The sequence below is a fragment of the Schistocerca serialis genome, chromosome 1, assembly GCF_023864345.2.
Source record: "Schistocerca serialis cubense isolate TAMUIC-IGC-003099 chromosome 1, iqSchSeri2.2, whole genome shotgun sequence".
Lineage (NCBI taxonomy): Eukaryota > Metazoa > Arthropoda > Insecta > Orthoptera > Acrididae > Schistocerca > Schistocerca serialis.
Window position 1 is genome coordinate 387,344,927 of NC_064638.1, and position 16,948 is coordinate 387,361,874.

A 16,948-nucleotide genomic window follows, 5' to 3' on the forward strand; every position below is an offset into this window, starting at 1 on the left:
ACAGTAAGAAATCTTGGAGAGGAATGGGATGGTTGAGACTGGAATCCATTTCACAGTTTAGTGTTGTATTTTGTGACCCAATATAGAAGCACTAGTGTGTCTTTTTTAATGTGTGATCCATTTTAAATATTTGTTGCAAAGACCCTTAACTCTTTGTTTCTCTTTTAAGATGAAAAAGAGTGTCGGAGCCTGATCCTGTGGCTGGAGGATCAGAAAATAAGACATTACAAAATAGAAGATAGAAAGGGACTGAGAGATGTGGACTCTCCAGAGTGGAACAATTCCTTCTGTCAATACTTGCATGATTTAGCATGTCCAGTTCAGAGTGAAAAAATGACAGAACAACTTGAATGGCTGCTGAGCTTCTCTGTTAGAGTTGAATATGCTGACAATGGTATGTATTAATAGCTTTACAGGTTAAGTCCATATTTGCACACTGTCTGCCGGGTTTTTCTTCTCTTTTATGTAGAAATGTTGCCACACCTATCTATTGCTCTTTCTTGTATTATCATGTCTTCCAAGCACATAAAATACTGCTTTAATGAAATTGAACTTAATACCTTTCATTGAATACATATACAGTGCTAATTATTTGCATGATATTTTAAAAGACTGTTTTGCATTTTGTCAATTTATAATGTTTATAGTTGCCAATGGTTTTCACATATATATGTGTATTATCTGTTTAGTCACTATTGTGCAGAATGTTAGGTTGGTACATCAGAAATAAAGTGGAAAGCAGGCAGTTGTGCTCGTACAAAAAGTTCCCGAAAGGAAATGGTTGGTTGATAGACAGTGCAACAGATTAATTGCTGTACTGTTAATTGTCTTTGCTTGAACACCAAGATAATGATCGGAAGTGAATGTATTTTTTCTGAAATTTATTCACCCCACTGCATCTAAATGCTGTCACCTCATCCTGTTGTGAAGCGAAAATTGTATTTAAATTGCATTTGCAGTAGGAGAGAGATTAACAGGTATTTCCACCGATGGTGTGGGAGCTCTGTATATGGGTACTGAATCCTGTATTGTTTAGATGTCATCACACTGCCTATGGCTATACCACATTGGACATCTGCTGCAATTCGGTGACCTAAATGTCCAGTTTCTGCTTGAACGTCAAGTTGAAATTTTGCGGATCAGTGGGGCCTGACTGCTTACGAGATAAGGTTTGCCCATAGCCCCAAAGTAAGCTATTCAAAATTATGTGGGAATTTTACTATAGTTGAGTCAGCATGAGAAGATTCCTCACAGCTAGCAGTGTTGCTGCCAGGTTTCAGCTATGTAGAGTTAATGACTGCAGGGAAAAGTAGTTGTCTGTGTAACTGTGACAGCACTGAGGCATTGACAATTCCAAATGTACAAAATTGCATTATGTGATTGGTTGAGTGAGGCACACGAAGCTGTCACACCAAGGCGACAGGGAGTTCCATACACCAACTCGACTACAGTACTCATCCATATTATTCTCCAGTGCAGTGAGTAGCTCATGTCATTACAAACTCCTACTTAGGAATGTGGCCAAAAGCTATCAAATTATTCTAGAGAAGGGCAACACTTGGCAAAAATAAAGTGAAAAAATATTGCTCTAGACATGTGAGAATTGCAAATTGCTTCAAATAAAACACTGAGGAAATCGTATATTCTTGCCTGATCTTTATATCCTTGAAATTAGTATTGTGATTTTAACTGCATTTTGGTGGCTCTTAAGGTATTAACTACATTGTTTATAACAACGAAAACAGTCAATTTTTGACAAAATAATTTATTGGATAGACAAAAAAAAAAATCTACTCACCAAGCAGTGGCAGAACACAGATATAAAAGATTTTAATTAGGCAAGCTTTCGGAACCACTGGCTCCTTCTACAAGCAGAAGGATGGAAGGGGAAGGAAGAGGAGTGAGGGAAAAAGACTGGCGAGGTGCAGGAAAAGTGGTAAATTTTGGGAAAGTCATCCAGAACTGCGGGTCAGGGGAAACTTACTGGACGGGATGAGAAGGAATGACTGATTGTCGGGGACTGCATCTGACGAGATTTGAAAACCTGACACTGAACCCTGCCTTTGAACAATTCTGACTACTACCCCAACTTGATCCACCATCATCCCTTTCAAGCCTTCCAAGAATTCCTCACATCGAGCATTGCTTCCAATCCTTCCTCAGGTCCCTACAATATGACCCTAACATGTCCTAGGCAGAACTCCAGCCTCTACATTCTCTACTAGCTGATGACCCCATCATTATCCTTCCAACAGACAAAGGATCTATCACTGTGGTACTTGGCTGGAAGGACTATGTTAGTGAAGGTCTACGCCAGGTGTCTCACACCTCTACATATAGTGTTTGCCATCAAGATCCCATCCCTGTGGTTCAAACTGACATGCAGTCCCTCCTTAAAACCTCAAGCCCTTGACAAGGACTAACACCTCAATCCATAAAAGTTCTCACTCCATCTTTTTACCTTCTTCCTAATATCCACGAACTCAATCGTCCTGGCCTTCCTATTGTTGCTGGCTCCTAAACACCCACCGAACATATACCTGCCTTAGTTGATCAGCACCTGCAACTCATAGTACAAAGGCTTACCTCTTGTATCAAAGATACCAACCATTTTGTACATCATCTGAAATCCGTGCCCATCCCACTCCCACCACACACCTTGCATGTCACCATTGATGCCACCTGCCTCTATACCAACACCCCCCACGTATATGGTCTGTCTGCTGCTGAACACTTCCTCAGTCAGTGCCCACCTGATTCCAGACCTATGACATCCCTTCTACTCACTTTAATCAGTTTTATACGTACCAACAACTACTTCACCTTTAAGGTACAGGCATACAAACAGATCAGCGGTACGGCCATGGTAACCAGGATGGCTCGATCCTGTGTCAACCTTTTGTTGTGTTGCTTGGAGGGTCCTTTCCTGGGATCCATAAGTCTTCAGCCTCTAGTTTGGTGTAAATACATTGATGACATCTTTACCATATGGACTCGTGGTAAGACTGACATGTTAAAATTCATGGAATCTCTGAATACCTTCTCCCAGTTAAATTTCAGATGCTCCTGTTTCGAATCCCATGGCACTTTCCTTGATGTTGATCTCGTTCTCACCTAAGGCTAGCTCAAACACTTTTGTCCACATTAAACCTACCAACAAACAACAGTACTTACATTTTGACCATTGCTGTCCTTTCCACATTCTCTCCCGTACAGCCTTGGCATTTGAAGCAAACATATTTGTTCAGATGCAAACTCTTTACAGCAATACACATCATTCTCACCGCAGCCTTCACTGGATGTAATTATCCGACCAGCCTAGTTCAAAAGCAGATTTCCTGGGCCATCAGATCCAATACTGGTACTGCTGATCCCTCCAAAAAACAACTTCAGAGCACACCACTCAGTATTATCGTGGTCTGGAATGTATTAGTCATCTACTTCAACAAGGCCATGACTTCTTAAAATCATGCTCTGGAATGAGATCCATTCTGTCTGAGATTTTACCCACCACACCTAGAGTAGCTTTTCGTCGCCCTTCCAGTCTCCACAATATTCTTGTCAAACCCAGTGTTCCTTCTGCACCATCTCCCTACCCTAAGGCTCCTACTCCTGTGACCATCCGCACTGCAATACTTGCCCTATGCACCCTGCTATCACCACCTATACCAGCCCAGTAAGTGGCCAAACATATACTATCAAAGGGAGAGCTACCTGTGAAATGACACATGTTGTATACCAACTGTTACGTAAACAATGTTCGGCCTTTTACATCAACATGACTACCACCACATTATCAGTTAGGCATAGGCAGAGGGTGTACACAGACAGCATGCAATATCCTGTGAGTTTTCGCCACCCACATGGCCTTAATTTATGTTAATTTGTTCCATCTCAACATTTATTCACAATAACTACTCATCTCTTCACTCTGTTTTAGTTTTCTACGCCTTTCATTGTCTTACCTGTCTATTTTTCATGGTCCTCTTCCCACCTGTGTTATGTACAATGCACTTAGCTTTTCACTCTTAGTAACTCATGCACGACGTTTAAGCAATAATCTTTGTCTTGCATATTACCCTGTCTTCCACCTTTAAGCCCTCACGTTTTCAAATCTCATCCAGTGCAGTCCCCAACAGTCAGTCTTTCCTTCTCGTCTTGTCCGATAAGTTTCCCGTGGCCCACGGTTCTGGGTGACTTTTCCAAAATCTACCCCTTTTCCTAGACCTCTCCAATCCTTTTCCTTCAGTCCTCTTCCTCCCCCTTCAGTCCTACTGCATGAAGGAGCCACTGGTTCCGAAAGCTTGCCTAATTATAATCTTCTTTTATGTGTGTGTTCTGCTACCACTTACTGAGTAGATTTTTTATCTATACAATTAAATTATTTTAACTACATTGTTTGATTTTCAGCTTTCTTTAAGAAAACTCTGAAGTTTGATATGCCAAATGTATTCACTTGTTGTTTGAACTGTTGAGCAAATAAGGCATTGTGTCAACCAAATTCTCATTTTTTCATTTCCCTTAGTATCTCCTTCCCTTAAAGCAGTATGAGAAATGCACCTGATAGATTCGTAAGGAGGTAGTTGGGAACACAATTTGTTTCCCTTCTGTCCTCCTAAAAGTGCCTTTGAGGAAAATGATTCCACCTCAATAAGTAAATTTTTCAAGATTCTTATCTGAAATAAGAGAGAGATATTAACATGTGCCACAGTAGATTGTTTCTCATTTTACCAAGAAAAAATGTTAAATAGTTTTGTTTGTATACACGCAAATGTGTTTCAGAGTAGCCTGTATGGGATGGCTAAGTTATTGGTATGTGAAAAGATATGTGTCAGTGTTTTGTAGCTATTTTATTGACTTGTTTTTATGTTATTGGCTAGACTATAAGCCTCTTTAGAAACATGTTTCATTCTGTCAATGTTTGGTTACTGGATGGTGCAAGCCATTTGAAGGTGAAAACCAAGAAAATTCTTTAGGAACTTCAGTGTACAGCATGGCTAAGTAATCATTTTGTGACCCATGGTGGGAGACAGTCTTGGTCCTATTCCTCAAACCAACAATAACTATAGTGGCCAGTACAGCTTTTCATTCAGGAGCTGTTCATTCCCGGAAGGATGGATATAACTTCAAGGTTGTTACCTGAGGCATTTTATACCATGCAGCGCAACATTTGATTCACATTCAGTTATGACTCACAGAAGCCTATTATTTTTTAAATTGAACAAATGTTGAACTTCAGCTGATTGTAAAAGGAAAGCCACTTGAGCAGGGTAAGAAGTGTGAATTGACTGTTGAAATTTAAAACATGGTGTTATTGTTGGGATCAGTATTTCTACTGTGGAATTAATTTCACCACATAAGGCTCCATTGGATCATAAATTGTTCTTGGAGAGTAACAAGAGGGCCAGTGCAATACAGTATTATAAAACCTCGGCTATTACCATTACAGAGCCAACTACACAATTAATGGTAGGAAGTATGTATTTGACAAATAACCGCTCTTGGGTGTTTGCCATACTAGCCTGCATGTAGTGGTGGGTAACAACGCACTCACGTCACTTGAGGCCAATTTGGAGACTGACCATCCGGCCTCATCTATTCGCTCCGTGAGTGGACGAGTGACAGTTCCTTCAGGACTAGGAAGGAAGCCTTGGTATGTTTGCCACAGGGCTCATCTGAGATGCAGAGCAGGCCTTGCCTGCAACTATCAAGCGTGTAGGGAGCAGTCGTCTGCAAGTTGTGGCTCACATCATTGACACCGATGAGCCATCCTCAGTTAATTCAAGAAGCTCATGAAAGTGGTGACAGGTGCTGGACTCACACGGCGGAGTGCAAGCAAAGCTTGCAGTGTGCAGTATTTTTCCCAGAGGTGGTCAGGGTCCTATGTGGTCCTTTGGTTTGGAGTCAAATGGAACATCTCAACTGAAGTCTTGCCAACTCTGACATCTTGGCTGCAGATTTCTAGTCCTGCATTATTGGGTGGGGAATTACAGGACTCCCCTTGATAGGTCAGGAGTGCACTACACAAAGGAAGCAGCTACTCATGTAGCAGAGTATTTGTGGAGTGCACATGGGTCTTTTTTAGGCGAAGTGGTAGTTTGAGGTACACAGGTCAAGAGTTTTATCAGTAAATTGTCGAAGTATTCATAACAGAGTTCCCAGATTTACTGACCTCCATGAAATTTCTCACATTCAAATTATTCTCAGGACTGAGAGCCAAAGTAGAAAGCTCTGAGGTATTGAGTGATTCATGGAACATGTATCAAAAAGACAAATTCATTTCAGTTGACAGAACTATTGACCCTATTGTGGTCAAATTTAATTAGGAACAATGAAGTTATCTGGTCACATATAACAGGTGTAGGTTAATTGTCAGGAGTTTTTATCAGTCACTCAATTCTGCTGTGGCAGGTTTAGAGTCATTCAAAGAAAGTCTAGGTCAGCAGTGCAAAAATACTGAGATCAAGCAATATTAGTTGGAGGAAACTTTAACCAATCAATTATAGACTAGGATGTGTATGGATTCGTTGTGGAGGGTACAGGCAGATAGTCTTGCGAAGTACTTTTGAACAGGTTTTCTAAAAATTAAATAATTTATAGAATTAAATAGACAGTCAGACAGCTCAGACACAACGGAAACACTTCAGACCTTATACTACAAACAGGCCTGACATTATTTACAGAGTCAGTATAGTGGGGTGTATATGGCCTGGGACAACTGGGAGATCTAGGAAAAACCTGGGAATTCTTTCATCCGAGAGAAAACCAGGAACAACCCTGGGGTTTTTAGAATTCCGGGAATTTTTCATTGTTTTTGTTTTCAGTTAAATTTTTGTGATTTTGACTGGTAAGAACTAATACTCTAACAAAGATATTACTGTATCCCACTTCTGCAGAATAATACTGCAGCAAAAAATCATGAACGAAAGAAAAAACAAAAACAAAAATAAAACTTAAGTTGAAAAGGAAATGTGCCATATACAACAACAAAACACAGTGCTCATACAAGTGTCTGCCAACAGCAAAGTGTGTCAAAGGCTTTAGGAAGACTAATGCTTCCTAACAACAAACTGCCTCTGATGAGCATGATGTGACAACTGTTGACATTAGATTCGTTTGAGCAATTGCAGGTGGGCTCTTGTGCATGCACAGTTGAGTCACGTATGAGTAGTACCTTCTCCCACTTCTGGCTACAGATGTGTGGCTGGGCCCTGGTTTAGATATAACGTAGTTCTGGGGCTGATGCCCAGAGCAGTCTGTGTTGTAGTGGGGAGGTGGGTAGTCTCCATGTGACCTGTGTTTACGTTTAGTGATTTTGCTGTTTCCTCTTCATTTATTGCTCTCACATTAAATGAAAACAAAATGGATTTCTGTGGCCAGGAGCTATCAAGTGAATCAAAATACATTTGCATAATTACGGAAGACTGAAACAGTCAATCATTAATTGCCATGCAGAAGAACAAAGTTATTTTTGTCGGTTTGCTAAAGAGATTTGGCTTTTATTAATCTTTTCTGCTGAGCCAGTCAATTTATTTTGAATGAAGTGTTTAATTTGACACTGTTGGCTGGTTTCAACTGTTCGCAGCATTTCAAGTGCACGTTTTCCATCTTCTATCTCATATGGCATTATGCCATAATAAAGAACCAAACATGAGATAGTACAGTACTGTTACTCCAAGAAAATTTACATCTGCACAAAATTCCAATGCTCTTGAAGTGTCCTCTGATGTCTTGTTTCTTATATGACATAATGCAAGATCTTTTAATGTTTTACACGAATGAAAATACCGGCTTCCTGCATCATCGTAGCTGCGCAAGCGCAGTGACGCCTGTTATTTGGCGCTCTCTGGCAAATGCTGAAACGAACCTATTTCTAACAGGTCACGGGAAAATATTGCAAATAGTGGTTTGAAAAGCATTACTTTCGAAGTAAATTTCCTTTCACACAAGATGAACTATGTGCGAGAATGTGTGATGAATCTCTTAAAACATTTGACTCTCATTTAAAATAAACTCTTTGAGGACGACCATCTAGAGGAATTTTGAGCTCAGATCAGACATTTCATTGTTATTACAAATTTTACTGACAAATTTGTGTGATGTCGCTTAAAGTGTAACATGCGCAAAAAAGATCAACATTATATGTGGAAGTTTAGCTTCTCTCGCAGCTTTTTAATCTTTGAGACCAATATTATATTTGAAAGCTTTGCTTTTCTTGTAATTTAAACCATTAACTTTTCTTATTTGTGTGTTCGTGCTACTTAAGAGTGATCTTGCTATTGGCTGACTACATCACTTGTCCTGTGCTGTCATTAACTGGCGAGATCACGCGACGTGAGCTATGACTGGCTTACAAAAGCATGTCGCAATCTCAATTTCAATGCTTCAGAAAGTAACATGCGGTGTTTGGTGGAATTCGAATTAATAACTCCGTAACACGAAAATATGCAGCGTACATGTTACTGGACATCAAAGATGTTTCCAAAACATGTTTTTATTTTTCCTAAGTTTCGTTTTCTAAAGTGCCAGGAAATTCTACGTTGGTGTATAAAACCATAAACATTCAAAGGATTGATAAGTTTTACAATGCTGAGGAAAAGTATACTGTCACTTAACACAGAAAAAGTGTATTTTCAACTGGGAAATCCAGTTTCTTTCTTTCTTCTTCTTTTTTTCCCCCCTCCATGTATACACCCTGGTATAGAGACAGGGATTAGTGACCATGATGTCATCACAGCGTCAGTGGGTATTAAAGTTAATAAATCAATCAAGAAGACTGGGTGAATATTTCTGCTAAAAAGAGAAGATAAGTGGTTGTTATTGCCAAACTTAGACAATGAATTAACATCATTTAGTCCCATTATGACAGGGGCAAAGTTTGAACAGACTGTAAATCATGTTCTGGAGAAGTATGTTCTGAGTAAGTGGATTAATGATGGAAAAGACTCATCATGGTTTAATGTGAAATTAAGAAAATGCTGTGGAAGCAAAGGCTGTTGTACTCTCACTTCAAAACAGAATATGCGAAAATAGGAATTCGAATAACAGGAATTAGTAGTGTACTGGTTGACACAATCGATTGATTAAATATCTTGGTGTAACATTGCAAAGCTGTACGAAACAAATGAGACTTCTGTAGACTGAAAAAATGAGATGGTTCTTGTGGGTGTGGAAAAAGTCAGAAAGTATAACATAAAATATTTGAATATAATACTCACTCCCCTGGTCACCTGTCAGGAGACAGTCAAAATATGTGAATATATTACACTATTCTGGAATTGCTATTTACAGAATTAATACACTGTCAGAATGAAACATAGTTACGCACTTTTAATAAATTTATCATACACAGAATACCTACTCTTGACTGGTGTGACGAAATACTGTCAAAACTGAAATCTGTCATACATTTTTCTTAAGCGTAACATTACCTGTTAAGATATGCGTCTACAGAAGAGAAGTTGCCAATCTAAAAGTCTTTCAAACTATGTTTAAACTGTGCTTTATCTGAAACTTAAGTTTATACCAGTTGCTGGCAATTTATTGAAAATGTGTGTTCCTGAATATGGGAACCCTTTTTGGACCAAGGTAAGTGATTTTAGGTCTTTATACAGATTATTATTATTATTATTATTATTATTATTTGTAGTATTGATACTATGTATTGAGCTATTGGTTGGATATAGATACAGATTACTGACAACAATTTCATTAAGGAATAAATATACTGAAAGGAAGCAGCTAGAATACCCAGTTCCATGAAGAGGTTTCTACATGATGATCTTGAACTTACACCGCAAATGAGTCTTATTTCATTTTTCTGCATTCTAAAAACTTTTGCTCGGTTTGATGAGTTATTCCAGAATATGAATAATAAAATGGAAGTAAGCAATAATATGAGCAAGTAAGCAAAGTAAGCAAGTAAGCAAAGTATGCAAGTTTTAATTTTTATATATCCTATATCTGACATCATTCGCACTGTAAATACAGAATTGTTAGGTGCTTCAACAATTCTGTGGTATGCCCTTCCCAGTGGAATTTATTTTCAAGTTGTAATACCATGTAACACTGTCAACCTCTTCGATCTGCATGTCTTCATAAGTTACAGACATGCTGGAAGGAAATCTCTTACAGGATGTGAACTGCATATAGTGGGTCTTTTCGAAGTTTAATGACAGTGAATTAGCTTAAAACCACTTATTAATGTTGGTGAAAATTTGATTAGCAGCAGTTTCCAAATCTGTACTTGACTTGCTGTTTATTGCAATGTTTGTATCATCTGCAAACAAAACAAACTTGGCATGGAACGAGCATGTAGGGATGTGAAGGTGAATGGTCTACTTTGGTTTATTGGGAGAATTTTAGGGAAGTGTGGTTCATCTGTAAAGGAGACCGCATATAGGACACCAGTGCAACCCATTCTTGAGTACTGCTCAGTGTTAGGGATCCACACCAGATCATATTGAAAGAAGATACCGAAGCAATTCAGTGGAGGGCTGCAAGTATTACAGAGATGCATCAGGAAATCAAATGTGAATCCCGGAGGAAAGGCGACATTCTTTCTAAGGAACACTGTTGAGAAAATGTAGAAGCTGACTACAGAAAAATTCTACTGCCACCAGCATACATTTAATGTAAGGAGCCTTAAGAGAAATTCGGGCTGATGTTGAGGAATATAGATATTCATTTTTCTTTCATTCTATTTGTGAGTGGAACAGGAAAGGAAATGCTAGTAGTAGTACAGGTACCCTCCAACACCACCATAATGTGTCTTGTGGAGGATGTATGTGTAGAAATTGAAATGTTATTTTTGCTTTTAAAATCTCCCTGTCTAAGATATTGATGACACTACAGCATTTCTTTTGATGTAGCCCCCATTTGTTTATTCATTGTTTGTCTGCCATTCAGGGCACTTTGCTTTGCATTAAGACTTAATAAAAACTCCTAATTTGTATTCCTGTATCCGAATTTTAATACTGTAAACCTTAATAGGTTGTGGGCCCAGTTTAATTGCAGAATTTCAGACAGAAATTTATGATGACTTTTTTTTATACATGTTTGAGCCACCTCGTGCATAGTTTATTGTGCCATGTTGGATGAAGGTATCTCGAAGGATAGTGAAATCCGAAGGATCAAATTTGCAACTATGGAAATTTAAAATTCTGGCTTTGTTCGACAACTACATCATTTGAGATGTGGTGGATGGCCAGATAGCAAAATCTGAAGATTTTGAAAATGTCTACTTGGAATACTGTGGCTAAAAGAGAGTGAATTTCAACCATGGTGGAGTATTTGCAACTTGAATTTTTTATAACATGCACTACCACTCATGAAATGTGGGAGAAATTGTTCATGATTCACTGAAAACCATTCAAAGCGAACAAACTGTCTCTCATGTAAAACTTTCATTCGTACCGAATGAAGGCTAGTATTCTAGTGTCGCGGCATATCACACAAATCGTGAACATTGACTGTCAACCTCAAGGACATGGGTGTACCCGTATCAGACATAGCAATCATGGCCAAGATCCTCGGAAATGTTCTGAGTCATGACGTGGGACAGTGTGTCCAGGGATCAGCAAATTATTCTGAAACTGCCTGAGTGACTCATCTCCAAAGGAAAGCAATTGAATGACATGGAGGGGGTATTCACCATACTGGCAGTGGCTTTGTCTCAAGGCCGGGAAGAAGTTCATACTGGCACGAAGAAGAAGAAGAAGAAGAAGAACCCGAATCGGGTGAATTCGAATTCAAGTGTAACGTTTACTTCCTGGGCTTGTGGGAAGAATGACCATCAGTTGAGAAAGTTCCATTCTGAGAAGAAGAAAAATAGTGAACAAAAATAGAGGTAATGTATTGCATTCTTTGTTACTGACGGAGGATCACGTGAAAAAGTTCCACATGATAAAGTGATTTTCGAGAGAATGCTGATACAAGCTATGTGTGGTTTACCAACACTGGACATTGCAGCACAGCACTTTTCGGTGTCAATGTTTTAGTGAAATTCACAAATGTCAAAACATTGAAATTTCACTTGGAGATTACAGTAAATGTGACAGAAGAGAATCGGATCAATTAAAATAAAAATAAAAAGTTATACATGGGCATTGGGAATATGGACAAATTGATGATGTGCGGTATGACACAGAAATAGGAAAAATTTGTTTTCTGTTGATATTTGTGTGGCAAAAGGTTTTAAAATGAGCTTTGTAGATAAGCTTGTAAACATTTATCGTAGTGGAAGTGTTGTTGTCCAAAAAAGAAAACGGGACGTGTAAAACATTTTTTGTACCAAACACACAATGTGTGATGTGAATTTTCGACCACAAATAACCTCAAATGTAGCATGAAAGATTGGGTCATAAAAATGTCACATTGATAGCAAATTTGATAAAAACAAGTCTTATCAAGGGAATAGGCATGTCTGATGTGACGTCATTCTTTGTGAAGTGCGTCAATATGGAAGGTCTCACCATTTATCTTTTAACAAGAAAATCAAAGCAAGAAATTCAGAAATAGGCATTTTTATACACAGCGATGTATGCGGACCAATACAGTTTGAATAACTTGTTGGTGCAAAGTATTTTGTAATGCTGATGGACAACGTATCTGGAGAATCTTGCATTTAAGGACTTTTTGGTGCACAAAAAAAGAACATCATTGCATCTCGTGGCATGAATTCACTGAAGGAATCCTGACCATCCGTAAACCCATTTCAAAGCATCATTTGTTCTCAATTTTGAACCCCAACACTGAGAAAACTGATGACGAAGATGGAGAACATGATGTTGAGCCACAAGCTGAAGATGACAGAAAAGTAGGAGGAGAGTAGGATCGAGATTCTGGACACCCTCTTGAAGATCAGCAACAGTCTTATGGACTATGTGGTAGGAGCCAGAGCTGAAGTGCAAACTCTGTAAATTGTCTTGAGCCAAATGCTTTTAAAGAGCCAGTCTTGGATTCAGACAAAGAAAAATGGAAATGTGCAATTGAAGGGCAAGTTGAAGTGCTTCAAATGAATGACACTTGGCTCACTGTGTCAAAACATACCCACAGATGATGAATCCAAAGTAGATTTTCAAAATTCAAGCATGAAAAACCGAAAATGGCTCCTGATATATATCTCAACTCCTTGCTTGAGGCTTTACTCAATGCTCTGGACTAGACTATAACAAAACTTTATCGCCAGTAGTGACATATGACTCACTATGCACTTTGCTCATGATTTCAACTGCAGAAGATTTTGTAATTTGATTTATAGACCACGTTACTATACTATAGCCCCTCCATGAACCATGGACCTTGCCGTTGGTGGGGAGGCTTGCGTGCCTCAACGGTACAGATAGCCGTACCGTAGGTGCAACCACAACGAAAGGGTATCTGTTAAGAGGCCAGACAAACGTGTGGTTCCTGAAGAGGGGCAGCAGCCTTTTCAGTAGTTGCAGGGGCAAGTCTGGATGATTGACTGATCTGGCCTTGTAACACTAACCAAAACGGCCTTGCTGTGCTGGTACTGCGAACGGCTGAAAGCAAGGGGAAACTACAGCCGTAATTTTTCCCGAGGGCATGTAGCTTTACTGTAAGGTTAAATGATGATGGCGTCCTCTTGGGTAAAATATTCCGGAGGTAAAATAGTCCCCCATTCGGATCTCCGGGCGGGGACTACTCAAGAGGACGTCGTTATCAGGAGAAAGAAAAATGACGTTCTACGGATTGGAGCGTGGAATGTCAGATCCCTTAATCGGGCAGGTAGGTTAGAAAATTTAAAAAGGGAAATGGATAGGTTAAAGTTAGATATAGCGGGAATTAGTGAAGTTCGATGGCAGGAGGAACAGGACTTCTGGTCAGGTGAATACAGGGTTATAAATACAAAATCAAATAGGGGTAATGCAGGAGTAGGTTTAATAATGAATAAAAAAATAGGAGTGCGGGTAAGCTACTACAAACAGCATAGTGAACGTATTATAGTGGCCAAGATAGATACGAAGCCCATGCCTACTACAGTAGTACAAGTTTATATGCCAACTAGCTCTGCAGATGACGAAGAAATTGAAGAAATGTATGATGAGATAAAAGAAATTATTCAGGTAGTGAAGGGAGACGAAAATTTAATAGTCATGGGTGACTGGAATTCGAGAGTAGGAAAAGGGATGGAAGGAAACATAGTAGGTGAATATGGATTTGGGGTAAGAAATGAAAGAGGAAGCCGTCTGGTAGAATTTTGCACAGAGCATAACTCAATCATAGCTAACAGTTGGTTCAAGAATCATAAAAGAAGGTTGTATACGTGGAAGAATCCTGGAGATACTGAAAGGTATCAGATAGGTTATATAATGGCAAGACAGAGATTTAGGAACCAGGTTTTAAATTGTAAGACATTTCCAGGGGCAGATGTGGACTCTGACCACAATCTATTGGTTATGAACTTTAGATTAAAACTGAAGTAATTGCAAAAAGGTGGGAATTTAAGGAGATGGGACCTGGACAAACTGACTAAATCAGAGGTTGTACAGAGTTTCAGGGAGAGCATAAGGGAGCAATTGAAAGGAATGGGGGAAAGAAATACAGTAGAAGAAGAATGGGTAGCTCTAAGGGATGAAGTAGTGAAGGCAGCAGAGGATCAAGTAGATAAAAAGATGAGGGCTAGTAGAAATCCTTGGGTGACAGAAGAAATATTGAATTTAATTGATGAAAGGAGAAAATCTGTTAAGAGGCCAGACAAACGTGTGGTTCCTGAAGAGGGGCAGCAGCCTTTTCAGTAGTTGCAGGGGCAAGTCTGGATGATTGACTGATCTGGCCTTGTAACACTAACCAAAACGGCCTTGCTGTGCTGGTACTGCGAACGGCTGAAAGCAAGGGGAAACTACAGCCGTAATTTTTCCCGAGGGCATGTAGCTTTACTGTAAGGTTAAATGATGATGGCGTCCTCTTGGGTAAAATATTCCGGAGGTAAAATAGTCCCCCATTCGGATCTCCGGGCGGGGACTACTCAAGAGGACGTCGTTATCAGGAGAAAGAAAAATGACGTTCTACGGATTGGAGCGTGGAATGTCAGATCCCTTAATCGGGCAGGTAGGTTAGAAAATTTAAAAAGGGAAATGGATAGGTTAAAGTTAGATATAGCGGGAATTAGTGAAGTTCGATGGCAGGAGGAACAGGACTTCTGGTCAGGTGAATACAGGGTTATAAATACAAAATCAAATAGGGGTAATGCAGGAGTAGGTTTAATAATGAATAAAAAAATAGGAGTGCGGGTAAGCTACTACAAACAGCATAGTGAACGTATTATAGTGGCCAAGATAGATACGAAGCCCATGCCTACTACAGTAGTACAAGTTTATATGCCAACTAGCTCTGCAGATGACGAAGAAATTGAAGAAATGTATGATGAGATAAAAGAAATTATTCAGGTAGTGAAGGGAGACGAAAATTTAATAGTCATGGGTGACTGGAATTCGAGAGTAGGAAAAGGGATGGAAGGAAACATAGTAGGTGAATATGGATTTGGGGTAAGAAATGAAAGAGGAAGCCGTCTGGTAGAATTTTGCACAGAGCATAACTCAATCATAGCTAACAGTTGGTTCAAGAATCATAAAAGAAGGTTGTATACGTGGAAGAATCCTGGAGATACTGAAAGGTATCAGATAGGTTATATAATGGCAAGACAGAGATTTAGGAACCAGGTTTTAAATTGTAAGACATTTCCAGGGGCAGATGTGGACTCTGACCACAATCTATTGGTTATGAACTTTAGATTAAAACTGAAGTAATTGCAAAAAGGTGGGAATTTAAGGAGATGGGACCTGGACAAACTGACTAAATCAGAGGTTGTACAGAGTTTCAGGGAGAGCATAAGGGAGCAATTGACAGGAATGGGGGAAAGAAATACAGTAGAAGAAGAATGGGTAGCTCTAAGGGATGAAGTAGTGAAGGCAGCAGAGGATCAAGTAGATAAAAAGATGAGGGCTAGTAGAAATCCTTGGGTGACAGAAGAAATATTGAATTTAATTGATGAAAGGAGAAAATATAAAAATGCAGTAAATGAAGCAGGCAAAAAGAAATACAAACGTCTCAAAAATTAGATCGCCAGGAAGTGCAAAATGGCTAAGCAGGCATGGCTAGAGGACAAATGTAAGGATGTAGAGGCTTATCTCACTAGGGGTAAGATAGATACCGCCTACAGGAAAATTAGAGAGACCTTTGCAGAAAAGAGAGCCACTTGTATGAATATCAAGAGCTCAGATGGAAACCCAGTTCTAAGCAAAGAAGGGAAAGCAGAAAGTTGGAAGGAGTATATAGAGGGTCTATACAAGGGCGATGTACTTGAGGACAATATTATGGAAATGGAAGAGGATGTAGATGAATATGAAATGGGAGATACGATACTGGGAGAGCCAGTCCTGACAAAACTCTACCATCTGGTGAGCAAGATGTACGAGACAGGCGAAATACCCTTAGACTTCAAGAAGAATATAATAATTCCAATCCCAAAGAAAGCAGGTGTTGACAGATGTGAAAATTACCGAACTGTCAGTTTAATAAGTCACAGCTGCAAAATATTAATGCGAATTATTTACAGACGAATGGAAAAACTGGGAGAAGCCAACCTCGGGGAAGATCAGTTTGGATTCCGTAGAAATGCTGGAACAAGTGAGGCAATACTGACCCTACGACTTATCTTAGAAGAAAGATTAAGGAAAGGCAAACCTACGTTTCCAGCATTTGTAGACTTAGAGAAAGCTTTTGACAATGTTGACTGGAATACTCTCTTTCAAATTCTAAAGGTGGCTGGGGTAAAATACAGGGAGCGAAAGGCTGTTTACAATTTGTACAGAAACCAGATGGCAGTTATAAGAGTCGAGGGGCACAAAAGGGAAGCAGTGGTTGGGAAGGGAGTGATACAGGGTTGTAGCCTCTCCCCAATGTTATTCAGTCTGTATATTGAGCA

The 16,948-nt window shown here is 39.4% G+C and overlaps 1 protein-coding gene across 1 annotated transcript in view; it reads left to right on the forward strand.

Annotated features, from left to right (window-relative positions):
• LOC126471100 (RNA transcription, translation and transport factor protein) overlaps nt 1–16,948 on the forward strand; it is a 28,596-nt gene that overhangs the window by 7,280 nt on the left and 4,368 nt on the right. Inside the window, exon 2 of the mRNA XM_050099177.1 lies at nt 170–394. Within this exon, the coding sequence (XP_049955134.1) occupies nt 170–394 (225 nt within the window). The remainder of the gene's footprint in view (nt 1–169; nt 395–16,948) is intronic.